This window comes from Nanorana parkeri, unplaced genomic scaffold, assembly GCF_000935625.1.
Source record: "Nanorana parkeri isolate BGI_ZX_2015 unplaced genomic scaffold, ASM93562v1 scaffold122, whole genome shotgun sequence".
NCBI classification, from domain to species: domain Eukaryota; kingdom Metazoa; phylum Chordata; class Amphibia; order Anura; family Dicroglossidae; genus Nanorana; species Nanorana parkeri.
The window spans coordinates 186,545-211,353 of record NW_017306390.1 but is presented as its reverse complement, the minus strand read 5'-3'; the positions used below and the strand labels follow the sequence as shown (position 1 = coordinate 211,353).

At 42.0% G+C, this 24,809-nt stretch overlaps 1 protein-coding gene across 1 annotated transcript in view; it reads right to left on the bottom strand.

Moving 5' to 3' along the window:
• Positions 1-2,019: 2,019 nt before the first annotated feature.
• WWC3 (WWC family member 3) overlaps positions 2,020-24,809 on the bottom strand; it is a 120,573-nt gene continuing 97,783 nt past the window's right edge. Inside the window, exons 10-22 of the mRNA XM_018553504.1 lie at positions 24,719-24,809; positions 23,915-24,480; positions 20,667-20,784; positions 18,081-18,155; positions 16,592-16,678; positions 15,844-16,036; positions 12,741-12,899; positions 9,884-10,035; positions 8,110-8,272; positions 7,088-7,252; positions 4,651-4,743; positions 3,809-4,039; positions 2,020-2,151 (exon numbers count right to left, since the gene is read on the bottom strand). Coding sequence (XP_018409006.1) covers positions 2,020-2,151; positions 3,809-4,039; positions 4,651-4,743; positions 7,088-7,252; positions 8,110-8,272; positions 9,884-10,035; positions 12,741-12,899; positions 15,844-16,036; positions 16,592-16,678; positions 18,081-18,155; positions 20,667-20,784; positions 23,915-24,480; positions 24,719-24,809 — 2,225 coding nt within the window. The remainder of the gene's footprint in view (positions 2,152-3,808; positions 4,040-4,650; positions 4,744-7,087; positions 7,253-8,109; positions 8,273-9,883; positions 10,036-12,740; positions 12,900-15,843; positions 16,037-16,591; positions 16,679-18,080; positions 18,156-20,666; positions 20,785-23,914; positions 24,481-24,718) is intronic.

Sequence of the window (24,809 nt, the reverse complement as noted above, 5' to 3'; positions counted from 1 at the left end):
TTTTTTTTAAATATATGTAAATAAAATTAATAATACATATATAAAAATACACTATATATATAAATATATATACATATATATATGTATATATATATACACACACACACAGCCATGGTGCAGAAGTACATTTTCTCCCATCAATCTTTTTATTAAATGCTTGCTTGAAGATGCCATCAAAAGATGTGACCATTTCCCATGCTCTCCTAATAGTAGGGATGCACCGATATATCGGCCCAAAACGACACTTTTTTCAAAGTGTCAAAAGTCCAATTTTTCTGACGAAATAGCGATGCATCTCTGCTTTCTCTCCTCCCTGCTGGGTGCTGCTCTGTGTCCCAGAAGGGGGGGGAGAGAAACTGTCACAGGAGGCTGAGCGCTGCGGCAGGAGAACAATATGAGCGGCCGGCGTCTTTCCTCCCTGCACCGCACAGCCTCCTGTCACAGATCAGGAGAGCGGGGGTGTGGGCGGAGACAGCCAGCACTGTCTGTGACAGCTGTCAGGAAGGAGAGCAGGCACAAACACTCAGTGATCAGTGATCGCTGAGTGTTTGTAAATAGTTGAGGACAGAGTATGTTTACTGCATCAATTATGAATGAACAGGAAGTGATCTACACCACCTCCTGTTCATTCATAATTGTAGTTATAGTAAACATACTGTGTCCTCAAGTTATCAATGAATAGGAACACTCAGTATAGAGGATTCCTGTTAACTTATAACTGGGGCTGCAGAAAAAGAGATTGAGGACTCTGTGATAGCAAAAGAAGTGACAGGTCCTCATTGTGGGGACATCAGGGGTCTCCAAGACCCCTAATGTCACCTGGGACCCCCCTGAAGAAGCTGATGAAGCAGAGATCTGCTTTATCAGCTTCTCTACAGTGTCTGAAGCTGGAGAGTAAGTCGATGGAGAGACCCTCCGCACTCCCCACAGCAGTCCCGGCCAGATAAGTAAAAAAGTGGTGCTCGCTGTGATGAATTACCACGGATGGCGCCGTGCAAACACAGGAAAGTCAGGAAATCACCAGCACTCAGTAGTAAAGATAAAAATGTCCCTTTTATTGGACAGAAAGCGTCACAGACATCCAAATAAACCTATAAACCTGGTTTATTTGGATGTCTGTGACGCTTTCTGTCCAATAAAAGGGACATATTTATCTTTACTACTGAGTGCTGGTGATTTCCTGACTTTCCTGAAGCTGGAGAGTGACACGAGAATGCGGAAGTGATGTAATATACATCACTTTCTGACACCGGAGAGGGGACCGGAGGGAGATCGTGTACCGACCTCCCTCTGATCCCCTGTCAGAGAAGCATTTTGCTGGTCCCGGGCTCAGCGGAGCCCGGGACCAGCGTGACAACGGGAGGGGGGCCGCGGAGGGAGGGGGGGGACATGGGCCGGCAGCTTTTAAAAGCGATCCGCCGGCTGTATAGCCTATTAGCCCCGCTAGCAGGCTATACAGCCCAGGAAGCTCCCGGCCAGCCGTTTATGTACAACGGCCGCCTGGGAAGCGGTTAAAGAACAAATCTGTGAAAAACTTTTTTTTGTCTAGGGCAGGGGTGTCCAAACTCCGGCCCACCAGCTGTGTTGAAACTACAAATCCCATGAGGAATTGCAGGATTCTCACAGCTACAGACATGACTCCCGGAGAGAGATGCATCATGGGATTTGTAGTGTCACCACAGCTGGAGGGCCGGAGTTTGGACACACCTGGTCTAGGAACTAAAAAGCAATACTCTGAGTCATCACGTTGTATACACAGTGTATAGGATGCGATGATGCCAAGGGACATACCATCGCTGCAGTGCAGGAGGGAGGCAAGAGGGAGCGCTGTCACAGCTGGCCAGCTCAGGGGATCAGGTAAGTATAACTTTTTTTTTTAGTCCTTAGACAAAAACAAGCAGTTAATCCTTGCAACGTGGGGGTAGCCCTACTTTTTTTTTCCTGGAGTTGTTTTTTAAGTAATATAACTGGCAGCACACATGCCCCAAGCTTTTTATTTTATTCATGAATTTTTTTCAATTACCTGAAAGTTTGTACTTGCAGTGGTTCCTTTTGATTCCGACCACGCAGCTGGAAGACTTCTTTGGAGACTTTCTTAAGCATTTTCTCGGCTGCTTGTTCTTGGTACAGCTCAGGCTTGGTCTGTCTCATCTAAATAAGAACAAACAAAACATAAAACTGTCATAAGAAATATAAAACTTTAGGACCAGAATAATTATGTTTCATTCTTCCGGTGCCTAGTCTATAATTATGTTTTCTATCGCTAGAAAATCCCCAGCTGTGACATGTATTTTTAGAGTTTAGGGTCATCTATCATACTTTAACAGCAGATTTCCAATTATGCATAGGCAGACTTAAATTATGGGGCTAAAACGGTATATCATCTGAGAACATGTACAGATTATTTCAGCCTAATTAAAATCATCTGAAATTGGACAACAGTGGATGCATGTACAATCAAATTTGCTTTCTCAAACACAACATTCAAGCACAGTGCTGACTCGAGTATAAGCCGAAGGGGGCACTTTTCACCCAAAAAAATGGGCTGAAAATCTCGGCTTATACTCGAGTATATACGGTAATCATCAGAGTTGGACCAAAATCCAGCAGCCAGGTCGCCAGTGCGCCTTAAAAATGACAGCTGATGTCTAACTTTTGAGGTTTTCTCTAGTTGTTGTCAATGGAGCTAGCTCCAAAAAAATCCTGCTGGCTCCTGAATTCCATAATAATTTGTCCACCCCTGTTCTAGATAGTTTGAACAAAGGTACAGCTCCATATCCCTACACGCACACCCCAACTCCATATTCTACAGTGCAATGCCTTGTGCCTGAGGGACCTACTCTGAGACCTGAATCATGTGGAATGTGGTGGTGTCTGTGTTTTGACTTTTGTAGTAAAGTTGATAATACATAGAAATATATAATATAATTTAATATATAATATATATTACATATTAATATAATATATAGGAAGTTCTGAGCACACTTCGGTGAACTTCAGAGCTGGTGTGTAGGACTTAAGGTGTGCAACATACATTTTTGCCACATTTTTCTGACGATATGTTTACTTCAGGCTATATAATTTCTGTTTTGGATAAAGTAGTGAAAGAGTCAAATCCCTGTCTGGCGTTACTGCTATCCCAGGATCCCAGAGAACAGTGTTGCTGTTAAAAAGTTCCCACCATTTCCTGCCTGGTAAAATATTGTCAGCAGGACCTGAAGTGAGGATAAATTCCTATAATGAATCATTTCATAGCAGTAAATAAAAGACAGGGGTTCTAATACTTTCCTCATTCTATCTATTAGTTTGACATACACTTTAAAGAATAAGTGCACTTTTAGACAAAGTGGACAATTTTTTTTGGCCCCTCCCCTGACGATCCCACCCTTGCCCTCCTAAGAGCTATACTTACTGCGATCCAAGGGCTGCTGCTATCCTGTTTGTTGACATGGCCATGTCTGTCTCCTGGCTGGTAGATGGCCCCATAGAAGTCTATGGGGCTGTAATGTGCAGGTGCAACCAGCAGAGGGAGCACTGTGGCTCTGAATGTAAACAATAGTGGAACCATGCCCAGGGGAAGGGAGGGATCATAGGGATCATTTAGGTCAGGAGTAACTCTCGAAAGCTTATCTTTTAAATATTATGTTAGTCCAATAAGAAAGGTATCATTGCATTGCATATATGTATAGATATATATGTACAGTATATGTGCATGTGTGTGTATGTATGTAAAGCCTATTGCTTTGAATTATGAAGGAAGTTTGTTATATTTGATTGTAAATCAGCTATGTATTAGCAAGATATTTACCTGTCTTTCTGCCTCTATCAGCAGACAGCGGAATCTTTCATCACGCAGCACCCACTGGGGAAGCTCACTTTGACCTCTAAGTTGTGCCTCCTCTAGACGTTGCCGGAGCTCTTTAAGGGTGTTTATCTCTTCATTTAACTGTTGTTGCTTTGATCTGGAAGCCTGGAGATCCAGCTCCAGGTCTAGAGATGTCCGTGCCATGATCTCTGCCATGGAAGACTGGCAGGCCTGCTACAAAACACAAATCACACATGTCAACCCTATGGCTCACTAGCATTGCTGTTGATGAAGTTGAGAAGAGGTATTGGGTGTATGCATTGTATTGTTTCAGCTCTCAGATACATCCTTGATCACAGACAACATATCTAGTCAATGATAAGCTAGTCCATCTCAAATCAAGATATGACTGTAATATAAAGGCCATTCCGTGCAAACTCACATCCTCCATAGGGAAGGGTCTTTATTGCAGAAGAAACATGTGACGACTCTTCAATGAAACAAATGTACCTACCTGTTTGCAATATTTTTCAGAATGTACACTGAGCTGTGCATGTGCAGCTCAACATACATTGTTGGCACATTTTGGTGCCACAATGAATGAACTCTCGTGTGCAGTTACGGCATTCCTCCTGCTGACCAAGCAAGACGGCCAAATACCCCGCACCCGAAAGAAGTGGGGGAGAAGAGGGAGCTCGCTGACATTGTACTGGAGCTGAGGTATCTGTGGACTTTAGTTTACCTTTAAATAAACTCTGACATGTAACATATCAGGCATTGTAAAAACTCATGTAACCATTGTACAGAAAAAAAAATCACATAAACCCATCACATAAATATGATACCTGTTTATAGCGTAGTGTTCGCCTTTCCAGTGTATTTCGGATGAAAGGTGATTTTCTCGGTAAGGTAGAACTATCGCTATCACTTCGATAGAGCTAAACAGAAATGAAAACAATATATGATGTAAATAAGAAAATTACATTTGCTATATTGCAGACACTATCATAGCAAAGGAAATATATCAGTGATGAAACATAGCAGCAAACTAACAGACCTTTGCATTGATTTCATTAGTGCTTGTTTTGAGGACACGCATATGGGGTTCCACAAAACATTTGTTTTACCTTTTAAAAGCTAAAGCTTAAAGAAAATGCAATAGCCCAACATTTACTCCTTTTAAACAACAATGTACAAAAGGGAAGACAGGGCAAGCCATAAACAACAGTGGATTATTTTGAATAACACAGCCCATAAAAATAGCTAAATCTACATCTGGGTTAACCTAGACACAATCAGATATCCTGCTCTGATTCATTTTGTCCCCTAATATACGTAAGTATTCACCCATGTATTAAAAAAAAAAAACTGCTTACTATGTGAATCTTACATAGGGATAATAGGGCATGGGTTCCTAAGTGGCCAACAACAAAACATAATTTGTGAGTAAGATGAGTGTGTAACGCTCTGTCCAAATCCAAAAGTACCAGGGATTTCCCTTTGCTCTAGGCTACTGAGAAGAGCAGTGTTGGAGCAAAGAGAAGGTGAGAGTGGGCAGATGGATAGAGTAGAATGTACCATACCTGCTGCTTTGCCCCACATAAGCAAAGAACATAGTCACTTAAAACAGAAGCCAATTAACACACCAATATGTTTTGCATTGCAAAAAGAAACTGAAGTATCCAAAGGGAACTCACAAGCTTTCTGATGGGGATCAGTCACAAGGCAATCATGATAACTACTATGCCAGGCAACTATTTTACCAGTCGTACTGGGAATAAAGAACAAGAAAAGGTTGCAGTTCTGAATTCATGTAAAGGCCTAGGAACTAGAACATGTGACCTCCTTTGAAGAGGATATGTCAGGGGTTATTCACTATCGAGCCGAAGGATACAGCCGAAGCCTCGGCTGATCCTTCAGCTCTCTTCCGACGCCGGAGACCTTTGGTTCGGTTGAACCGAAGGGCTGCTGTACGGGCTATTCAGAAAGGCGGTTGAGCGGCTCGGCCGAGCCTAAGGCATATGACAGGCGAAGCAGAGCGAACACAAACACCCCACAAATGACAGCTGGTCAGAGCCAGCTGTGATCTCACGGCTCGCTCCGCCAAGTCGTAATGACAAATCAGCGATCAGGGGACGCTGATCTGTCATTAAACAATAACAACTGGGCGGAGCCGGCCGTGATGTCACGGGCGGCTCCGCCCAGTTGTTATTCATTGGCCAGCACCTGCTAGAAGCCTCTAGCAGGTGCCGGCCAATAGGAAACAGTTGGGTAGAGCGATGTTGTCAATGCTAGCTCCGCCCAATTATTTTTTTATTTCGTTCTCTTTTTTAAATATTTTTCGTTTTAATTTTTAAATTTTCAGAGGTAACAAGCAGAATAGCCGAGCATTCAGCTAATTAACTCACTGCCGTTTGGCCCCTATGAGAATAGGGGTGAACGGCAGCGAGTGAGCTACCGGAGCTTCGGCTCAGTCGATCCAGATGTTGGATTCCCTCTGCACTTCGGCTCAGCCAACCATGCAGAGCCTGATCGGCTGACCGAAGGCAGCCGATGTACAGATGATTTCAGCTGATGTGCGGCTGAAATCAGCCGTACCGAGCCGGAGTGAATAGCCAAATGTCGTTCGGCTCTGTTCACTTCGGCAGCTTTGTGAATAACCCCCTTGGTGTTCAGATTGGCTGATCTTGTCCTTTAGTGCAGTAAGAGCCTTGGCCTTCACATAAGTGGCCAAAACTGCAGGGAACCTGGAGCAACCTTTTTTTTTCACAGTAAAGGTTCATACTTCAGCCCTTTATCTACTCTTTATATATTAACTTTAGCAAAACTGTTATGCAAATGTAGACAATAAGCATTGCTATCGGTCCACTAAAGGCTTCTCGGACAGCACAGCACAGACAAGGTTAATTACAGCAAACATTAACTCCACACCCCCACTTTAACAAAACACAAGAGCAAAGCTAGGTAGAGGCAAGTTTTGGCAAATTTCTAGGCAAGTAAAAAGCACTTAAAAATGGAACTAGAAACATTGTTGTAACAACATTGTTATGTTGTGTTCAGCTATGTTAAGTTATGCAATGTGAATGGGAACATGTAACAAATATAAAGTAGACACTGTCCCAATTTTGTAATCTAAATTAGGAACCATATCAATATATATTCCATGGTATGTAGTGGTTTAATCTTCCTAACCTTTCAGCAACTAGAAGTGGAAAATGTCCGGGCCATTCAGAAAGCCATTCAGGCCAAAGTTATACAATCTGCATTTTACCCCACACTTACTCTGCAAACATACTGACTTCTTGCACCCGGAGAAAATGTCTGGGAACGGACAATTGTACTGCTGCGGACAAAAGGAGACCCGCGAGACCGGCGACAGGCCCTCTCCTTTTTCATAATATTGACCTCATCTGGAAACATATCTTCAGTATTGGTCTCTTTGTCTACCTGCAATTCACATTAACACAATGCATTAATTCAGAATAAGGTCAGACTGTATGCCATTTTTTATGAGCATGTTTTATTGCTGTTGCTAGCTTTAATGTATTATTACTACTGCTTCCACATAAAATGTCTGCTGCCATCATTATAAAAAAAAGTCTCCCTTCTTTTTGTATTTTTTTCTCTTTCTATATTACAGTATGGAGAATGTTACAGATGGAGTAAGATAGCACGGAAATCAAAAGCTAGGAAATCATAGATAAAAAAGCAATAGACAACTTAGCACAAACATAAGCTTTATATGTCCCTGTCCATATACAAATTAGGTATGCAAATGATTCCTAATGTTATTGTTGAGTTAAAACTGAACTCCAAGGAAATTAGAATCCTACCTTTGCAGAGGGGTTCCCCAAGCACTGCAAGACGTAAATGTTCATCGTTGTCTTAAAATAGCAGTTTTACCTACCTTATACCTCAGTCACACAGGCTCTCTCCAGCTATCCATCCATCGTTCGCACTCTCACATCATCACATACAATGCAATACCAGTAGTCCAGCCTTTTAAGTAAGGACGTCGAGGTCCTTTCCAAAACCCTGTTCCGAAGGGAAGAGGAAAAGTGCTGGCTGCTTGGGAAACAAAGGGCAGGGTAAATAAAACTGGGTACCCTAGACATAAATAAGTATTTAGCTCTTTCAGCGCGGCAGGAACCCCACTGTAAAGGTAGTTTTTAACTTCCCCGAAGTTCAGCTTTATCCAAAGCATGCTACACTGCTAAACTTGACCTGGGCATCTAAGCTTTTATGACCTCTGGTCATGACAGGGTTAAGTCAGCTGGTATGGTTTTTCTGCATTTAATATTTACCTTCAACGGCTCATTGGTAGCCTTCACTGAATCATACAGGGTTGCCTGCCCTGCACACATCGACCCATGGAGTGCATCACCATACATTGTCTCTGAATAATGCGGGCTCATTGGCGTGCTGTTAGTGTGACATCCACTATCAACGGAGTCTGCTTGCCAGCTTCTATAGCACAAAACAGACACAAACATATTAAAACAATAATTCTGCTTTCTGTATCCAGAACAATCAAATTAAAAATATAACTATTATGAAGGGCATTGTTTATTCCTCTACTAATTTAAAAAAAAAAGGAAGCTTACATCTATAATATGTGAGAGTTACAAAAACAGGGCCAATTCTAATGGAGAGTACGGTACAATAAAAAAATAAGCCGAGAATGCTAATCGTGAGCTCCCGCATGCCCCCCTCATGCCATTCGGGTCTGTGAGATTCTGAGATGGTCTGTGAAGTCAAGGTTGACCTCACTCCCTCCCACCTCCTGAGGCTCATAACATTAAAAGACCAATAAGGACACCCAGGAGGCAGGGATGAGCGAATCTGCCCCTTGAACCCCTTGGGTTCGGTTCACAACTTCTGCTCTCAGTTCAATAACTTTGTGGTAAACTCCACTGAAGTCTATAGGGGACAAAGTGTATTCAATTCTGCCCATTTATAGGAATAATAGGCAAGCTATTGTGAAACAAAAGGCATGGGAAGCCAGGCACTGCCATTGGGGAACCAATGAAAGATTTTTTTTTAAATGCCATGCAGCAGGGGGAGGGTCTTTTTTTGCAGCTTCCAATGTTACTTTGAAAATATATAATAATTTTTTTTTTAGAAATATATAATTATTATTTTTTTAGAAGAAGCTTTGCTTACATACAGCCGCAGCACCTGAATCCAATTAATTTAAATTTTTGTTTTAGATTCTTTTTTTTAATAAGTAGTTTTTTAGCGGCAACACGTGTTTTTTCATCAGGCGGTACTAAGCTTGCCATAGTAAGGTGTCGTAAAAAATACAGCCAAAGCAGATAAAGCTTGGATTTGCCTTTGGACACAACAGTTTGATGGCATTGTCTGTGAGCTCTTTTTTTATCACAGCACTACATTGTCTTGCCTGTCACTGTAGTATTTTTTGAAAGTGAATATAGCTTGTATTTGCTGTATACTATGGTGATAGGGGGCAATGTATAGCTTTATATAAATTCATACATTATAGCTTTTATTTATACTATGTTGATAGGGGGGAATGTATAGCTTTATATATATTCATATATTATAGCTTTTATTTATACTATGTTGATAGGGGGGAATGTATGGTGCTCTGGTGTAAAATAGTTACTACACACCAATGCTGGTGTGTAGTAACTATTTACACCAGAGCACCATACATTCCGTAACTTTATATTTTCAGCACCTCAACCATAAAAAAGGCTCTATCAACATAAAAATAAAATCCTTATGTTCTTTCTACAAAACCTTACATTAAATTGAAACTATGTCTGCTCTGATCACCCCCATTGACAGTAAGGGGAATTGGCTTATCCAAAAGCCACATTATCAGCCCTTATAACTGTGATGGTCATAGTTCAAAGGTCATGCAGTCCATTAAGGTTTTTTTTTTTTAAAAAGCATGGTAGCACCAAATCTGAATTTCATCCCTACTGCCTAAGTCTCTAAATCTGCTGTGCAGTTTATGCATTTTTTAATCATATGTCCAGGTTTGATTGCTCCGGTTTAACTTTAAGAAGGATATACATTCCATTCTTTAGTGTTGTAAGATGTCACATGTACCTTTCTGAGGTTTCCTCCACTTGGTCTTCTTTGCGTTCCATCTCTAGTATCTCTTCCTCTGTGTACTCCAGCTTCACTCTCTCCACTTCTAGTTCTCGCTCCACTGCTTCTAGCTGAGCTGTTGTTCGAGCTAGTAACACTGACACAGCATCCTAAACAAAGTGGCAAATTCAAAAAGTGAAAGATTCTATCATTGTAATTCTATAAAATTTATACCGTGTTAACCCGAAAATAAGACACTGTCTTATAATTTTTTTTGCCTCAAAAAAACACGCTAGGTCTTATTTTCGGGGATGTCTCATTTTTTTTATTTTTTTTTTATGTATAACAATCCAAATTTTATGCAAATCCAAATTAAATAATCCAAAATGGCAAAGTTAAGAATAGGGTGATCAGGGCAATCAGGGGTGCCATACCTTTCCAAGAGCAATTTGGTAACCAGAAAAAGCGAAGCACACTTTCACTATAGATTCCTCACAGGCGGAGTGCATTTGGTATCACTCCGCCTGTGACAGAAGTCAGCGCTATAGAGGAAACATCAGCTTATGCGGCTCTGCTCGCCTAAAATAGTATTAGGTCTTATTTTCGGGGTAGGTCTTATTTTCAGGGAAACAGGGTAGGTACTTTAGTGCTAGTGTACATGGATGTGTTGTGCTTCTGACATTAGTTTGTATAGCATTTTTGATGGATGTGGAATACAACACTTGAGGAGCAATATACACTATTGTTTACACTTTTGGTTGCCATACATCACAATTATTTACTTATATTCCCCCCATACAGGCTGATGAAAATGCACCTTAAAAATGTATCCTGTACTGACCTCATACTGATCTCAAATCAAGCCATTAAATACCATAAAGTGTATCTAAGCCCAAGAACAAAAATGTAATATATTGCAGCTCACCAATCCTTAGATAAGGTGGCTGCATTTGTTTTCTTTTTTCTGCTTTTTTATTTTGTTTATTTTCACCAGGTGATCTGGCCAGTAATGCACTTTTTTGGGGGGTGACAACACTTACTCACTGTTCTGTTTCTATAAAGAAGTAATCAAGGACTAAAGAACACCCCCAACTGCCAAGAAGTCACTGCCAGCATATGAACAATCTGCTAACCTCATTTTGTGTTTACAAAGGATTTCTTTAAAGTTCTTCTGTGTTCTTCCCACAGTTGTCACAACTGGGGTCCATAATAAGCCAGGGTGTTTTGTGCCTCATGCTGCATTTCGAAGTACACAGGGATAAGTAAAATTTCTCAAACATAACGGGTTTCCTATATATCTAATGCCACCTATGGACACAAGACTATAGTCCCCTTATACAGCCATTTTGGCCAAGATATTAAAGGATAACTGTGCTTTTTAACACATTGTATATGCTGTCCAACTGTAGAGATGTATACTTGTTTCACTAGAAATCCCTTTCCAGCTGTAATGGAAAGTTTGCATCTGTGTCAGGCTTGTTATTATTTATTGATAGCCAGCCTGGTCAGGCCCGGATTTCCCACAAGGCCACCGAGGCCCGGCCTCGAGGCGGCAGGGCGCAGAGGGGCGGCAGCGGTGTCCTTGTGGGGAAGTTGTGGGCGCCAGGCAGTAAGTTGCCCTCTCTACATTTAGTCCGTTCTCCCCTCCCCCTACACTTATTCACACTTATCGGCGGCCGGGAGAGCCCCGAGCCGGGCACAGATCTAGCCCCTGTAGTCGTCTGGATTAATGTGTTTGCCATTTGTGAAATTGCTTGGAGTGCTGGAGGATGTAAATGGCACCATAAAGGGTGAGCAAGAAAACTAAGGCAGCCACCATGTCTAAGTACTGTTAAGCTGCAATATATTCTGTTTAAGTTCTTGGGTTTAGTTACACTTTAAGAGTTTAAAACAGACCTCTGATCTCTCTGCAGTACTTAGCAGAGACATGCGTTTGCTGCTGGGACACTGAATGTGAACCTTGAGGTGTTCTGTACTAAGCCTTGATCTGGGTATGAAAATATGAAAATAAGATTATTGATAACTAAGTAAAGGTTTCTTGCCTTTTTCATGAGAATAAGTGATAAAATAATATGATGTGATATTATATGATATGATGTGAAGTGATAAAAAGACCACATGAATAACCATTTGGGGAAATCACACTGTTGAGGAAAGATTGCATTTATTACATTTTGGTCAACATGATATTGGTAGCATACATTCTTATGACTGTCCTATATTCTTCTCAGATGTGTTATTCCACAATCACTTGTTACCATCTGGTATCTGGGTTCTTTTCTATTGTACCTTGCTATGCTTTTTTATGTTTAATACAATAAAAATCACTGAACCAGTAATAAAGACCATGATATTCCAGGAATAGTAGCTTAGCTGGGACAACAGTTGGCTATGAGAAATTGCATGATGCTGTTTCAGACCACAGCTGCAGTTTGGTCTTTCTTTGCTCCTAAAAGAAGAATGCACCATGAATTTCATGGTTCTATTCTTAAGGGCTGATTTACACCAGATGTGTTGGAGCTGCGCTGGCTGTTTTTTTCCAGTGCAGCCTTAATGTAAGACAAAGCGATTTGCCTTGTCACAGACGGGCTCAGAGTTGCGATGGGAACTCGGTGGTGTGCATTGAAAAAAAGTACAACATGCTGTACTTTTTTTCAGCACATGGGGTTGCGACGTAGTACAACCGTCTTGCACCCTGCTGTGCCCATAGAACTGGATAAAATGTCACACTGTGACATTTCAATAAAGTTCTAACAAAAAAAAGTGCACAGTGCCATGTGCTGGGATCAGCACAGCGTCTGGTGTAAATGGGCCCTAAATGTACCATCACATAGGAAGATTCAGTTTTCAAAAAAGTTCAGAAATTGCCACTTACTGTTTTAGTTCGTTTAGTGATTTCAGGCGTTTGAGTATAACCAGGGTCGCCACCCCCAGCTTTCTGAGGCTCGGCACTACTGTAGATCTCGATAGCATACCACTGAAGATGCATCTCTTTCGCACCTTCATAGTTAGCCAGGCTGATCTGAGCAATCCCCTGTGATGACAAGAAACTGTGTTACTACCTGGACTTCAGCAAGATTTTATAATAAAACCTAACCCTACACTAATACACATCACAAAATTCACAGTTTCTAATGGAAGAGCTATTTCAACCCCTCCCCACATGCTACGCATATAGTCTTCACTGACCATATAAAAATGTTATGAACAATTCCTACAAGACCAAAGAATAAGTGCAAATATACTTTTACTCCAGCAAAAAAACAAAATCAAACCATAAATGTGCAGAGTACAGCCTATCCATTACCCCCTATCCATCATTAAGCATCTCTGGTACTCAAAGGTCTCGAAAGAAGTAGCTGTGTATCCTCTAAATCCTGTAAGTTGTTGTGATGTGGGGCCTCCATGGATAGGAGTTGTTTTTCCAGCACATTCCACGGATGCTGGGTTGGATTGAGAAATTGGCGGTCAAGTCAACACCTCAAACTTGAACCATTTTTGCAGTGTGGCAGGGTGCATTGTCCTGCTGAAAGAGGCCACTGTCATCAGGGAATATCAGGGAACCAAGTGGTCTGCAACAATGTCTAGGTAGATGGTACGTGTCAAAGTAACATTTTCATGAAAGGCAGGACCCAAGGTTTCCCAGCCGAACACTGCCCAGAGCATCACACTGCCTCTGCCATATCTTCCCCAGGTAAGCAACATATATGATGTAAAAGAAAATGAGATTTAATAGACCTGGCCGTCTTCTTCCATTGCTCTGTGGTCCAGTTCTGATACTCATGTGCCCATTGTAGGAGCTTTTGGCAGTGGACACGGGTCAGCATTGACATCCTGATCGGTCTGTGGCTATGCAGTCCTATACACAGCAAACTACGCTACAATGTGTGTTCAGACATCTTGCTTTTGGAACCGGCATTAACTTTTTCAGCAATATGAGCTACAGTAGCTCATCTATTGGATCGGACTACAAGGGCCAGCCTTTGCTCCCCATGTGCATCAATGAGCCTCAGCTGCCCATGACGCTGTCGCCTGTTCACTGTTTCCTTCGTTTGGTAGGTCCTGACCACTGCAGACCGGGAACATACATACATTTATTATGTAATTGTTGATGTAAAATGTTTGTTATTTAATCTTAAAATAAAAAAACGATTAAAGTTAAAAAAAAAGCTGGTGATCAGACGTGTATCACATGTTTTATCAGGCATGTTGATGGTGCTGGCTACAGCAATCTGCAGAGGAGCTCGCAGGAGACGTTGTTATTGGGTACACCCGATCTTGAGGCTCAGGGACTCCAAGGGTCAGTTTTGGAGTTTATATGAGGATTTGCGAGCTCCCTTTATTTTTTGCTTAGCTGCAGTGTGGTCCGTTTTCGGTGCGTTTTTGCGTTTCCGGACAAAATGTGACATGCAGTATTTTTTCTGTCGTGACCTGAACGGACTGCGCAGGTGAGAACTGTAGCCCATAAAACACATAGGGATACATTGGGATGCATTTTTAGTGCAGGAGCGAACGGATCATGTCAGCACAGAATCCGGACGTCGTGTGAACAGGCCCTAAATGTAAAAAATTGCCTCATACGTATTATGGTAAATTCAAAACTTTCAGAAATTTTCACAGATACATTATCAAAATTAAACTCTATATGACAGCTATGTGTGCACATATATTTACCGCTTGAATTGAATACTAATTTCTTACTCTTTTATTTAAATACACGTGCTTGACTGACAATCTGACCTTAAATTCCTCCCATACTCTTATATGTCACCTCTATACTCTCCCCTCCATTTCCTTTTTTTTTCTCTCTTCCTTTTGGTTTATCTCTTAATGTCAAATAAACATATTTGTATTTATATGTTTAGATCCTCATCCGCCTTAACCCAAGGGATATTAAAAAATGATTTGATTAAATCCTGGCATTTTATTCATCTCAGATTCTATAAAGCTTCCATTGACTTACATTCAATTTTGTAATATTTTTCCCTTATTTACCATTGTTTAACGTATTCCACCTCCTGAGTGAGGAAATAGACAGGATTTATACTTGTGACATTCTATGTAAATGTTATGTTATCCCCTTTTATACAAAACTTCAATAAGCATATTTAAACAGATAAACATGGAAAACGTTAGTTATCAAAGTTTCTACAGGAAGAATATTTGTGTTGTCTCAAGGAACATCACTCAGAGGGGAATTTATCAAAACTGGAGCAGACAAAAACTGGAGCAGATGTGCATGGCAACCAATCAGTATCTCTTTTTTATTTTCAAATCTTATCTGAACAAACTGAAAAGAGAAGCTGATTGGTTGCCATGCACAGCTGCACCAGTTTTTGTCTGCTACAGTTTTGATACATTGCCCCCTCAGGCTGGGTTCAAACCTGGACGTTTTTCCAGCGCTGATCGAAGCGCTGAAAAACGCGCAAGAAGTGAAATGCTATGAATCCCCACGGGCATGGTTCCCACCTGGGCGTATTTCAGCCCGTTTTGTCGTGCTGAAATGCTATGAATCCCCACGAAAAAGTACTTGAGCTTTTTTTTCGCGCGTAGGGGCAGATTTCAGCGCGTATCCATTGGTATTGCCGAGTGTGGCTCGGGGTTAACAAAGCGGTAACCTCGAGCCACACTCGGGAATACAGCGTAGGTCTTACCTTGTCAGCGATCCCCACTGTGTCCTCCGGCCGCTGCCATCTTCCGGGTTTCGGCCCTTGCGAGCGTCCGCGTCGCAGGGGGGCGGAACCGGCAGGAAGTTTAAAAGTTAAAAAAAAAAAAAACGAAAAACAGATAGAGAAAAAAAGCAAAAAAAAATCATACCGCCAGGGAGTTTAAAAAACAAGCGTCGAACGCACGTTTCATTGGAGAAAAAACGTGCTTAAAAACGCGCCTATAGGAACGCCCAGGTGTGAACCCAGCCTCAGTGTATTTTTGGATGAACATGTACAAATGCATTTTTTTTTAAAGAAGTGTCCACTTACCAGTAGCTCCTCCTGCTTGTCAGGGAGAACAGAACATATGTACAGCTGTAGAGAGCTCAGAGTCAGTTCATTGGCTTGCATGGGGATTTTGAAAATTTCATTAAACATCAGTGGCATCTGGAACTCCAGAGCTTTCGAACAGTAAGTGCTTGGTGTAGTGGACCCAAGGGAGGGCAGGTAGACTCTAATGTGGCTGAAACACATGTAAACACAAGGTTAAATATACGGTAAACAAGAAACTATGAAAACCCGCACCTCTGCCAACATTTCAAGTCTGATGTAACATTTAGACATTTTGTTTTTAAATATTATCCTAACGCTGGCCATACACTGCTTGGATTTCAAAATTCGCTTCATGGGTGCCTAAAAACTGTCAGCTGAATACAGCCATTCAAATGCAGTCAATGTACAGATATGCTGACAGCTGCGGGTTAGAAAATAGTCCAGGGAATGAGCGCTCTCCAAAGTGCAGGAAGGGGTTTATTTGGAGGGCACAAGGGGTGCTGCTTCTGAAAAAGGCCGGGGTGTCCGACGTTTGTGTCAAGATAACCAGAAGGTGAGGGGGTAGAGAAGCGCACACGAGGTTGCTAGAACTTCTCTACCCCCTCACTCTCTGACAGCTGCCAACTCTTATAATACAATAGCCTGGCAGGGGAGATTCTCCCATCTCATTCAACATGGATGGATTGTTAAAAATCTCTTTAAGTGTAATTGTCATATCTTTTTCTAACAGTTTATTTATGCTTACATTTTGCATCCTCGCTTGAGAGTGAGCCCATTAAAATGTTTCAGTTGCAAAACATGTACAAAAAGACATTCACTTCCACAATCATACCTGAAATAAAACACATATTGTAAATGAACATCCATATACATAAAACTGTAATAATATTATTCACTATAACTGAAATAATAATATTCAGAGACAGAATTATGATGAAGCAGCAGTTTGCCACACAATATTATACAATATATGCATCACTGTGCTTAACTCTGAATATCAGCTTTGTTAAAGCCAAACTCCAAGCACAAAACCTTACATTTAAATACTGTATGTATCGTATCAACCACAAAGGTTATTATTTGGCTTTGTGCACACTAATTGCCTTTGTAAACCTGGTTATTCCCTTGTAACAGTAGTGGTGACATCATCACTGTTCTGCACATAGCCTGAGGATGGAGCAAAGCTGTGGGAGGGGTCCAGCAGACTCCACCCACTATTGGCTGTCTGCAGAAAAATACAGGAGGGGTGGATACAAGACCGGTCACTCTGTACAAGGGGAGAGCAGCAGTGACTGGTCTTTATGACAGGAAGCTTGTGCACAAAGGAGAAGTTTCACACTGGATCACTACTCAGATCTAGAAGAAATACACAATGCACATGTGGGGGATGATTTATGATACGCTGGCTGAATGCCATTCGCACAGCATTCTCACCACTAGTTGGAGCTGAGGAGCATATGGCCAAATACTGGAGCTAAAGGATAAGCATTTGGGGAAATTACAGACAGTATATAAACTCTGGGGTACAGGTGCAGGGTTGTCCTTGGCTGTATTTTTTCTTTTTACATTTGCTGATGTGCTACATCAATACCATGATGAAAAATCCAGGCTCTGAGCTAGTAGGCTAGGCTCCCTTTATGCATCCCAAGGCTTAATTTTCAATGTTGTCTTAATGTTACCTTTTACCAAAGGATAGACACTCCAGCTGTTGTGGTTCTAAAAGTTCCTTCAGCATGGTAAAGGTGCCCATACACTGTACGATTATGGTGCGAGAATCGCGGGAAATCCTGCGATCGTACGATAATCACAAAGTGTATAGAAGGCGTGCAACCATTTTTACTGTGCGATCGCACGCCTTCCGTCGAACAAGCAGGCTGGAAAACCCGCCTGCTTAGTGACGTGCTTGTTCGACAACTGCCGAACGGGCCGGTGTGCGCACGCACACACTGCCTATTTAGCATTGCAGTCATCGGAAGCCCGCCCCTCAGCGGGGCGGGCTTGTGATGATCGCAAGTTCGATCTGCTGTCCAAGATGGGCAGATCGTACGTTTTTTTAATTACTTTACAACCCTCGCAAAAGAAAAGTATTGCGAGGCTTGTACAGTGTATGGCCACCTTAAGACCCTAGCCACAGACATGACTCTCAGAGACAGGTGCATGATTTGATTTGTAGTTTCCCCACAGCTGGACTGTCCAGGTTTTCTACCCCTGCCCTAACCTGTCAAGTCACTTACACTACTCCAACATGAACTTGAGGTTCCTCCCTTTTTTCAGACTCTTTACAGACAGAATCTTCAACATTCCCATTCCTGTATAAAGAAAAAGAAATAATAAGACAAGGGTGGACGGTTCCATTTTTTGCTTGGACTGTCAAGGTACAAACAAAATATTCTGTTTTAAGAAGATACTTTAAAATAGACCTGAACTCAAAAGTGAAGATCTGATCATTTTGTATGGTTTTCAGATAGATGTTTTGATGTCTGTGCAATGACCATGTCATTTTAGAAACAGTTACCGTACTTATTTATGTCTCAACAGTACAGCTGGTGAAAGGCACTGATCTACTGATAAAAGCGTATGTCAGGCTAAACACTTCTTCTTTTTTACTAGTTTTGGATAGAGTGTGGAAGGATTTAGACTGGCCATACACCTTACAATTATCTGCAGATTTCCTGTGGTCAGATGGAAAAGGTGCAACAGATTCCTCCATCTACACTTAACTGTGTGGATGGAGGAAGCTCCCACTGGGCCAAGCTTCAGTATCTTGCTAGTCAGCCCCGCTGGCTCTCTAAATACCTGAACAATCTGATTGGATGCAGGCATTGTTCAGGTGTTTTGAGAGCCAGCGGGGCCAACTAGCAAGATCACGGAAGCTTGGCCCAGCGGGAGATTCCTCCATCAACACAGTTAAGTGTAGATGGAGGAATCTGTTGCACCTTTTCCATCTGACCACAGAAAATCTGCAGATAATTGTAAGGTGTGTGGGCACCTTTAGAACCTGTGAGCAGTAAGAACCTTTTTCTTTAGTAAAATCTGTGGCTACTTCCTGTCCTGCAGACAATGGATTTATCTGACAGGAAATGAGGGAAAATCTACAACAGAGGCATAGAGTGAAAAAAATCTGGCAGTTTTTTCTTGCAGTAAAAAAACATGAATTTTACTAAATAACAAAAGAAAAGCATTTTTTTTACTTTTGCCTGTTGCTGCTGGATATTTTCTCTCACTTCTTGTCTGCTAAAACATTATCAGCAAGACAGGAAGTGAGGGTAAATCTCTCTAATACAACACCAGATAGCAGTAAAATCCTGAAAGCCGTTCTAACCCTTCCCTACTCAATCCAAAACTAAAGAGAACTGTTTTGGATGTACATGCACCTTAAAACCTCATTCACATGACTAACAGCCGGCTCGTACAGATTCGTGCTACGTGCACGGCCGTATCGGGCCACTCCCGGGAAGGACAGGTGCTGCGTGTGATTTGTACGCAGCAGCCTGTTCTTCTCTACGTGAGTATGCTGCCGTACGCTCACCCGAGCTGCACGTCCATGAGGGTGTGGGTGTCCCTGCTCGGACGCAGATAGGATGGATCCTCTCTGCGTATGAGTACGGACGTGCAGTTCGGGTGAGCATATGGCAGCGTACTCCCGTAGAGAAGAACAGGCTGCTGCGTACAAATCACACGCAGCACCTGTCCTTCCCGGGAGTGGCCCAATACGGCCGTGCACACAGCACAGATCTGTACGGGCCAGCATGCAGCTGTGTGAATGATGCCTTACTCTTATATAATTCCAAAAGATACAAAAGTGAGGGCGCAAAGCTAAGGAGGTTTATCTAACTGGACTGGACGTTGCAAGGAGAGCAGCAAAAAGAAATTGTGTACTTACTATAGTGGGTCCGAGGATCGGGTGAGGACCGGTCTGTGGCAAGATCGTGAAGTCAGAGGTGTGTGTTCTCAATGGAGGCTGGTGTGCTGCCTGAGGCTGCTCAAGAAGGTGAGAGACGGAGAAGAAAGAGGGGTGGACAGGGGGCGGGTAGCCCGCTGAGCTTGAGAAAGAGGTCTTAACCTCGAAACGCGTTGCTCCCGACCCTCCACCCACGACTACACTGATTTGATCACCCATCACCCTGTCAGCTTCCCGACTAACTTTGACCCACCACACAATCAAGGCTCAGGTACTTGTCAAACCCCGGTCCACACATAGACTCAGCCGCACCACCCACAGCTGCAGCCACAGCAGCCCAGCCAGACACCACCCGTGTACACTGTCGGAACTTCTCATCACAGCAGCGGGATAGGGACAAAATCTTTGTGCCGCTACCCGCCCCCCATCCACCCCTCTTTCTTCTCCGTCTCTCACCTTCTTGAGCAGCCTCAGGCAGCACACCAGACTCCATTGAGAACACACACCTCGGACTTCAGGATCTTGCCACAGACCGGCCCTCATCCGATCCTCGGACCCACTATAGTAAGTACACAATTTCTTTTTGCTGCTCTCCTTGCAACGTCCAGCCCAGTTAGATAAACCTCCTTAGCTTTGCGCCCTCACTTTTGTATCTTTTGGTCTTCACAAGCACAGGCACTCCTCCTGTCTTCTAGGGCAGCAGGCTAGGTAGGGTCACATACTCCCCAGGTCATATCCGAGAGCGCTGTTCATACCGTCCTTGTGTGTCTTATATAATTCCCGATGACCAGAGGTGGCTCATATATTGGAAAACAGCAAATTCAGGAAAAAAGGCATTCCAAGAAGTTGGTAGCTTCTTTATAAATAGGCCCCCAATGTCTTCATAATTTCATTTTGGCCGTATCAACGTGTATCATACCTTTTACTTAAGGCTTCAAAAACACCACTGTCACTTGCAAGAGAGTCATCTGATAAACCAGCAGAGACTCCTTTGGTTCTGTCTAGTTTTATTGCACCGTCTTCATGGATTGTAATCCCTGGAATAAGAAAGACACATACGGTGAGCTGGAAAATTAGTAAATTCTTTTGTTTGATATCAACGATAGGAAATAAATCTCATAATTTCCTGGCTTTCTCAGACCTTGTTGTTTTCCTAGTACCTTCTCCCCCGGTGATATCTCTTGGTTCCCAATAACCCATAGACATGACATAGCAGTCACCTGATCCAGAAATTTGTATTCAGATGAGGTAACCTTATCATGTCCCGAGTCCCAAGCTGACCGGAGTCCTGCTACCACACACACAAATTCACCCCACTGCTCAGATGTTTGTGTACCGAGTGGGTAGTGAAAGGTTCTTGAGGGCATTTGTATTGTGCATGCACATCTGACCATCCTCAGATACCTCAAGTACCCTTTGGTAGCAATATATTAGAAGCCAAGATGTTTTGTTTCTTTGATATGGCTCCTTTTATCTTTTCTGCATGAGCAATGTATATGTATAATTGAATACCTGACACTTTATATATTTCATGCAAGCATGAACTCAAGCACCAGGTGTGCAATTTATATAATTTCATTCACATATTTGACACTAATTTGAGGATTTATTTTCCAGATATATATTTAAATGAGAGTCTCTGGTGTACAATAAAAAATATTTTACAGGTCCAGTATGAGTTCCGTGATCATAAAAAGCACAGTGATTCAAGTCATGTGCTTTTATACAAGTTTGAAACGTCCAATGCAGGAACTCCATATTCTGGAAGTAAGCAAAAAAAGGCTACGGGATGCTACTTCCTTCTGCATCTTTTCCACACAACAAAGGGATTTTGATCACTGACTGCCACATAACAAAAATCTCAAAAGCTATAAGTTAATAAACTGATGTGCGATGACACTATATAGCATACTGAACGAATTCAGTTTACTTTTGGCAATGAGTGTATTATCTACATTTGATCACTAGGTGGCAGCAGACTACCTTCAAATAACATTACCTCCATAAGTAAAATACAGTACAGTATAGAAAGATAATTAAACTAAGGTGATGTTTAACTAGCTGATAAGGCGTACTGTATATACACAGAAAAGAAAACAGGTGCATAAACATAGGATTTGACTGTATTAACAATGGAGCACTGATGGAATGCAGCACTGCAGCACACTTCACACTGAACTTACATAACAGGAATAGGCTGTGCAGATAAAATAACAATAGCGCTACTGTCACATACCACTCTCTTGTAAATAGCACTGTATCCAATACAAGAATGAATTGTCTTTCTGGTTTCACTGGAGTTCCTAGGTAATCAGATCTTCCACAGATTTGCCCTGTTTTTCCCACTTCAGATATTTAAAGGTTATTACTCATTGAGTCAAAAGTCAACACAGTGTTTCATTTACGGAGGTTCTGGCATTACCCCAAAAAAACAGTTCACCATGGACTTAAATGATGCAAGGACAAAACTCCCTATCTGGCTAAATGAAATTGCTCCAATACTTTCCATTCCAAAGAAAATATGTACATTTCTATTATGTGATATAATATAGGACATAGAACCGTGAATTTGAAATATTGATACAGCAGAACTAGAGAGTTATTTGTGAATAGGTTGTTTTTGTAAGAGGAGCTTGAACAAAACCAGTCATTTCCCTAAACCCTTACTACTGCATAGCTGAAGTAAAAAAGCGGACCTTAGTAACAAGGTCTGCCTATTCAAGGTGCCACCCCGGTATTGCTCCCTAAAACGCTGGATGAAAGTGTACAAATAAAGATAATATACTCCCTCGGCACCTACTGTAGGCTTTCATCGTCATCTTCCTTCTGTCCAGATCTCAGAGAATGTTAAAAGAGAACTAAAGCCAAACTTTTTTTGGTTTTACTTCTCTTTTAGGTCACAGGAGGACATTTACTAATGTCCTCCTGTGACCCAAACTCAGCATATAGAAAGCTACTGCCCACTAGTTGCTGACAGCGTAGAGCCACACTGCAGCCAGGAAGGATCCCAACAATATTGTTGGGATGCACTACGCTACCTGACTGGCAGCTGGCTCTCAAGAGCCAGAGCCAGCTGTGCCCGCACCCTCCCCTGCCTGTCCCTCCAATGAGCGCTGGGGAATCCCTGCAGGGAGGAGTGACTGAGAGTTACCACTCTCTGCATGGAGATAGACCATGAGCTGAGCAATCAGTGGTTTGTGATCACTCAGCTCTCAATCTATAGGGCCAGTGTGTGACAGCTGCAGTGTCACACACTGGCTCTAAGTATTGGGGAGAGTATATTTTACTCTCCCAATACTTCACCTTTAAGTAGACCAAATCTTACCAGAAGATGACCCTCATGTCTTCTCATGAGATCTGGGCTGCTCCCTGGGAACTTTTAAGCAGGAGGATGATGTAACCCTCTGCACAAAAGAAATCAGGAAAGGTGAGTATATTATCTACTTTTTTTTCTAAAAATATACATCCATATTGATTGGAAGGATAATTGAAGATAATGTTCCCAAGATGGGTTATCTTAATTGTATAACATATATCCAACTTCTGGTAACCTGGCTGATTAATGCAAACTAATATCAAGTATCCCAAGTGCAATCTAGAAACTAAATCCTGAATCAATAAAACTATTAAAGTGTATCTAAAGAGTTTATATGGCTTAGTGTGTGTCTCGGCTGGGGGATTCACACTTTTTTTTTGTCCAGACAAGCATTCTCACTATGATGGATCCAAAATTTTAAGTTGTCACCAGCACAGGAGGTGATGGCAAATCTTCCAATGGGAACACTTGACCGGTGACAACAGAGAGGGATTTCTCTCACTTTGCAGAGTGGGAGAGGAAATGAAGAGAAATCTATTGAATCGAATACACACAGCAACAACAAAAAATCCTGACAGGGTTTCCTAACTCTAACCAAAAAAAAAAAAAACAGTTTGGCTTTAGATATTTTGTAAACTGGTACTAAAGTGTTGTGTGAATGGTTATTTCTTGCCTTGTTTTACCTCTGTAGGAAACTAGTAGAAATCCCCGTTTGGAGCTCCCTGATCAGGTTCCCTGAAAACTTCCTGTTTTGTTCAGCTGCAGACCCAGCAAGGTCATCACTTTTTCCCCAGTTGCATTCTTCAAGAACAAATAAATACTGTATAATACTTGTGACACTAAAAACATACCGGCACGCATTTGAAGACTTGGAAACTGAGCTTCACTTCCTCTGAGACTTTTACTTTCTGAGTGACAGCCTTGCATGTGAGACGATTGTCCCTGGGTCTCTTCATCAACCAAACAGGAACTATGTCCTCTTAGGATTTCCAAAGCCCCCATTATTTCCTCCAGACCTTCTGACATTTGGACTAATGGAGAATCACGAGAAGCTGACAGAAAAGGAGTGTCCAGTGGGGAGCTTGGGGGGGACAGTGAGGACAATGAAGATCGCGATGACAGTGAGGCTAACGACTGAGGTGTATCCAATGACATTTTCTGTTTACTGAAGTTGGAGAGCCCAGATGTTTCAGAATACTGACCATCTCTGCAAAGAGCATCTAATGGAATTACATCAAAGCGCATATGCTGAGAAAACTCAGAGAGGGGTTCAGGCTGCTCATAATGTGGAAGGCCATAAATGTCTGTAAAGCTTATGGAGCTGAGAGACCCTCGACTTGATGCCAAAGATCCCCGACTTGAAGCCAGTGAGCCACGACTGCTACCAGACGACATGGTAAGGGTGCTAGCAGATAAGCTAAAACAAAAATGGAAACAAAACTTGTTAAAAGAACAGTCTTGTGCAGAAACCTATGAAATAGCTCAATCAAGTAATCATTTCCTCAAAGACAGTTCTCTGTAAGAACTGCTTTTAATTGTCATGAAATAGGGAGGTTCCTTTAACACTAACACCACTTATGTTTTCTTTTGATACATATAAAGTTGCATGGACTGGATAATTTGAATTTGGAACAAATATCCTTTTGAATACAAACCTTTTTAGTTGAGTGTGAAGGTAAGACGTCAATCGAGTTGCTTCCTCTAGATGCTTTAAAAGGCAATTTCTCTTTTCTTGTAGCAGTAACC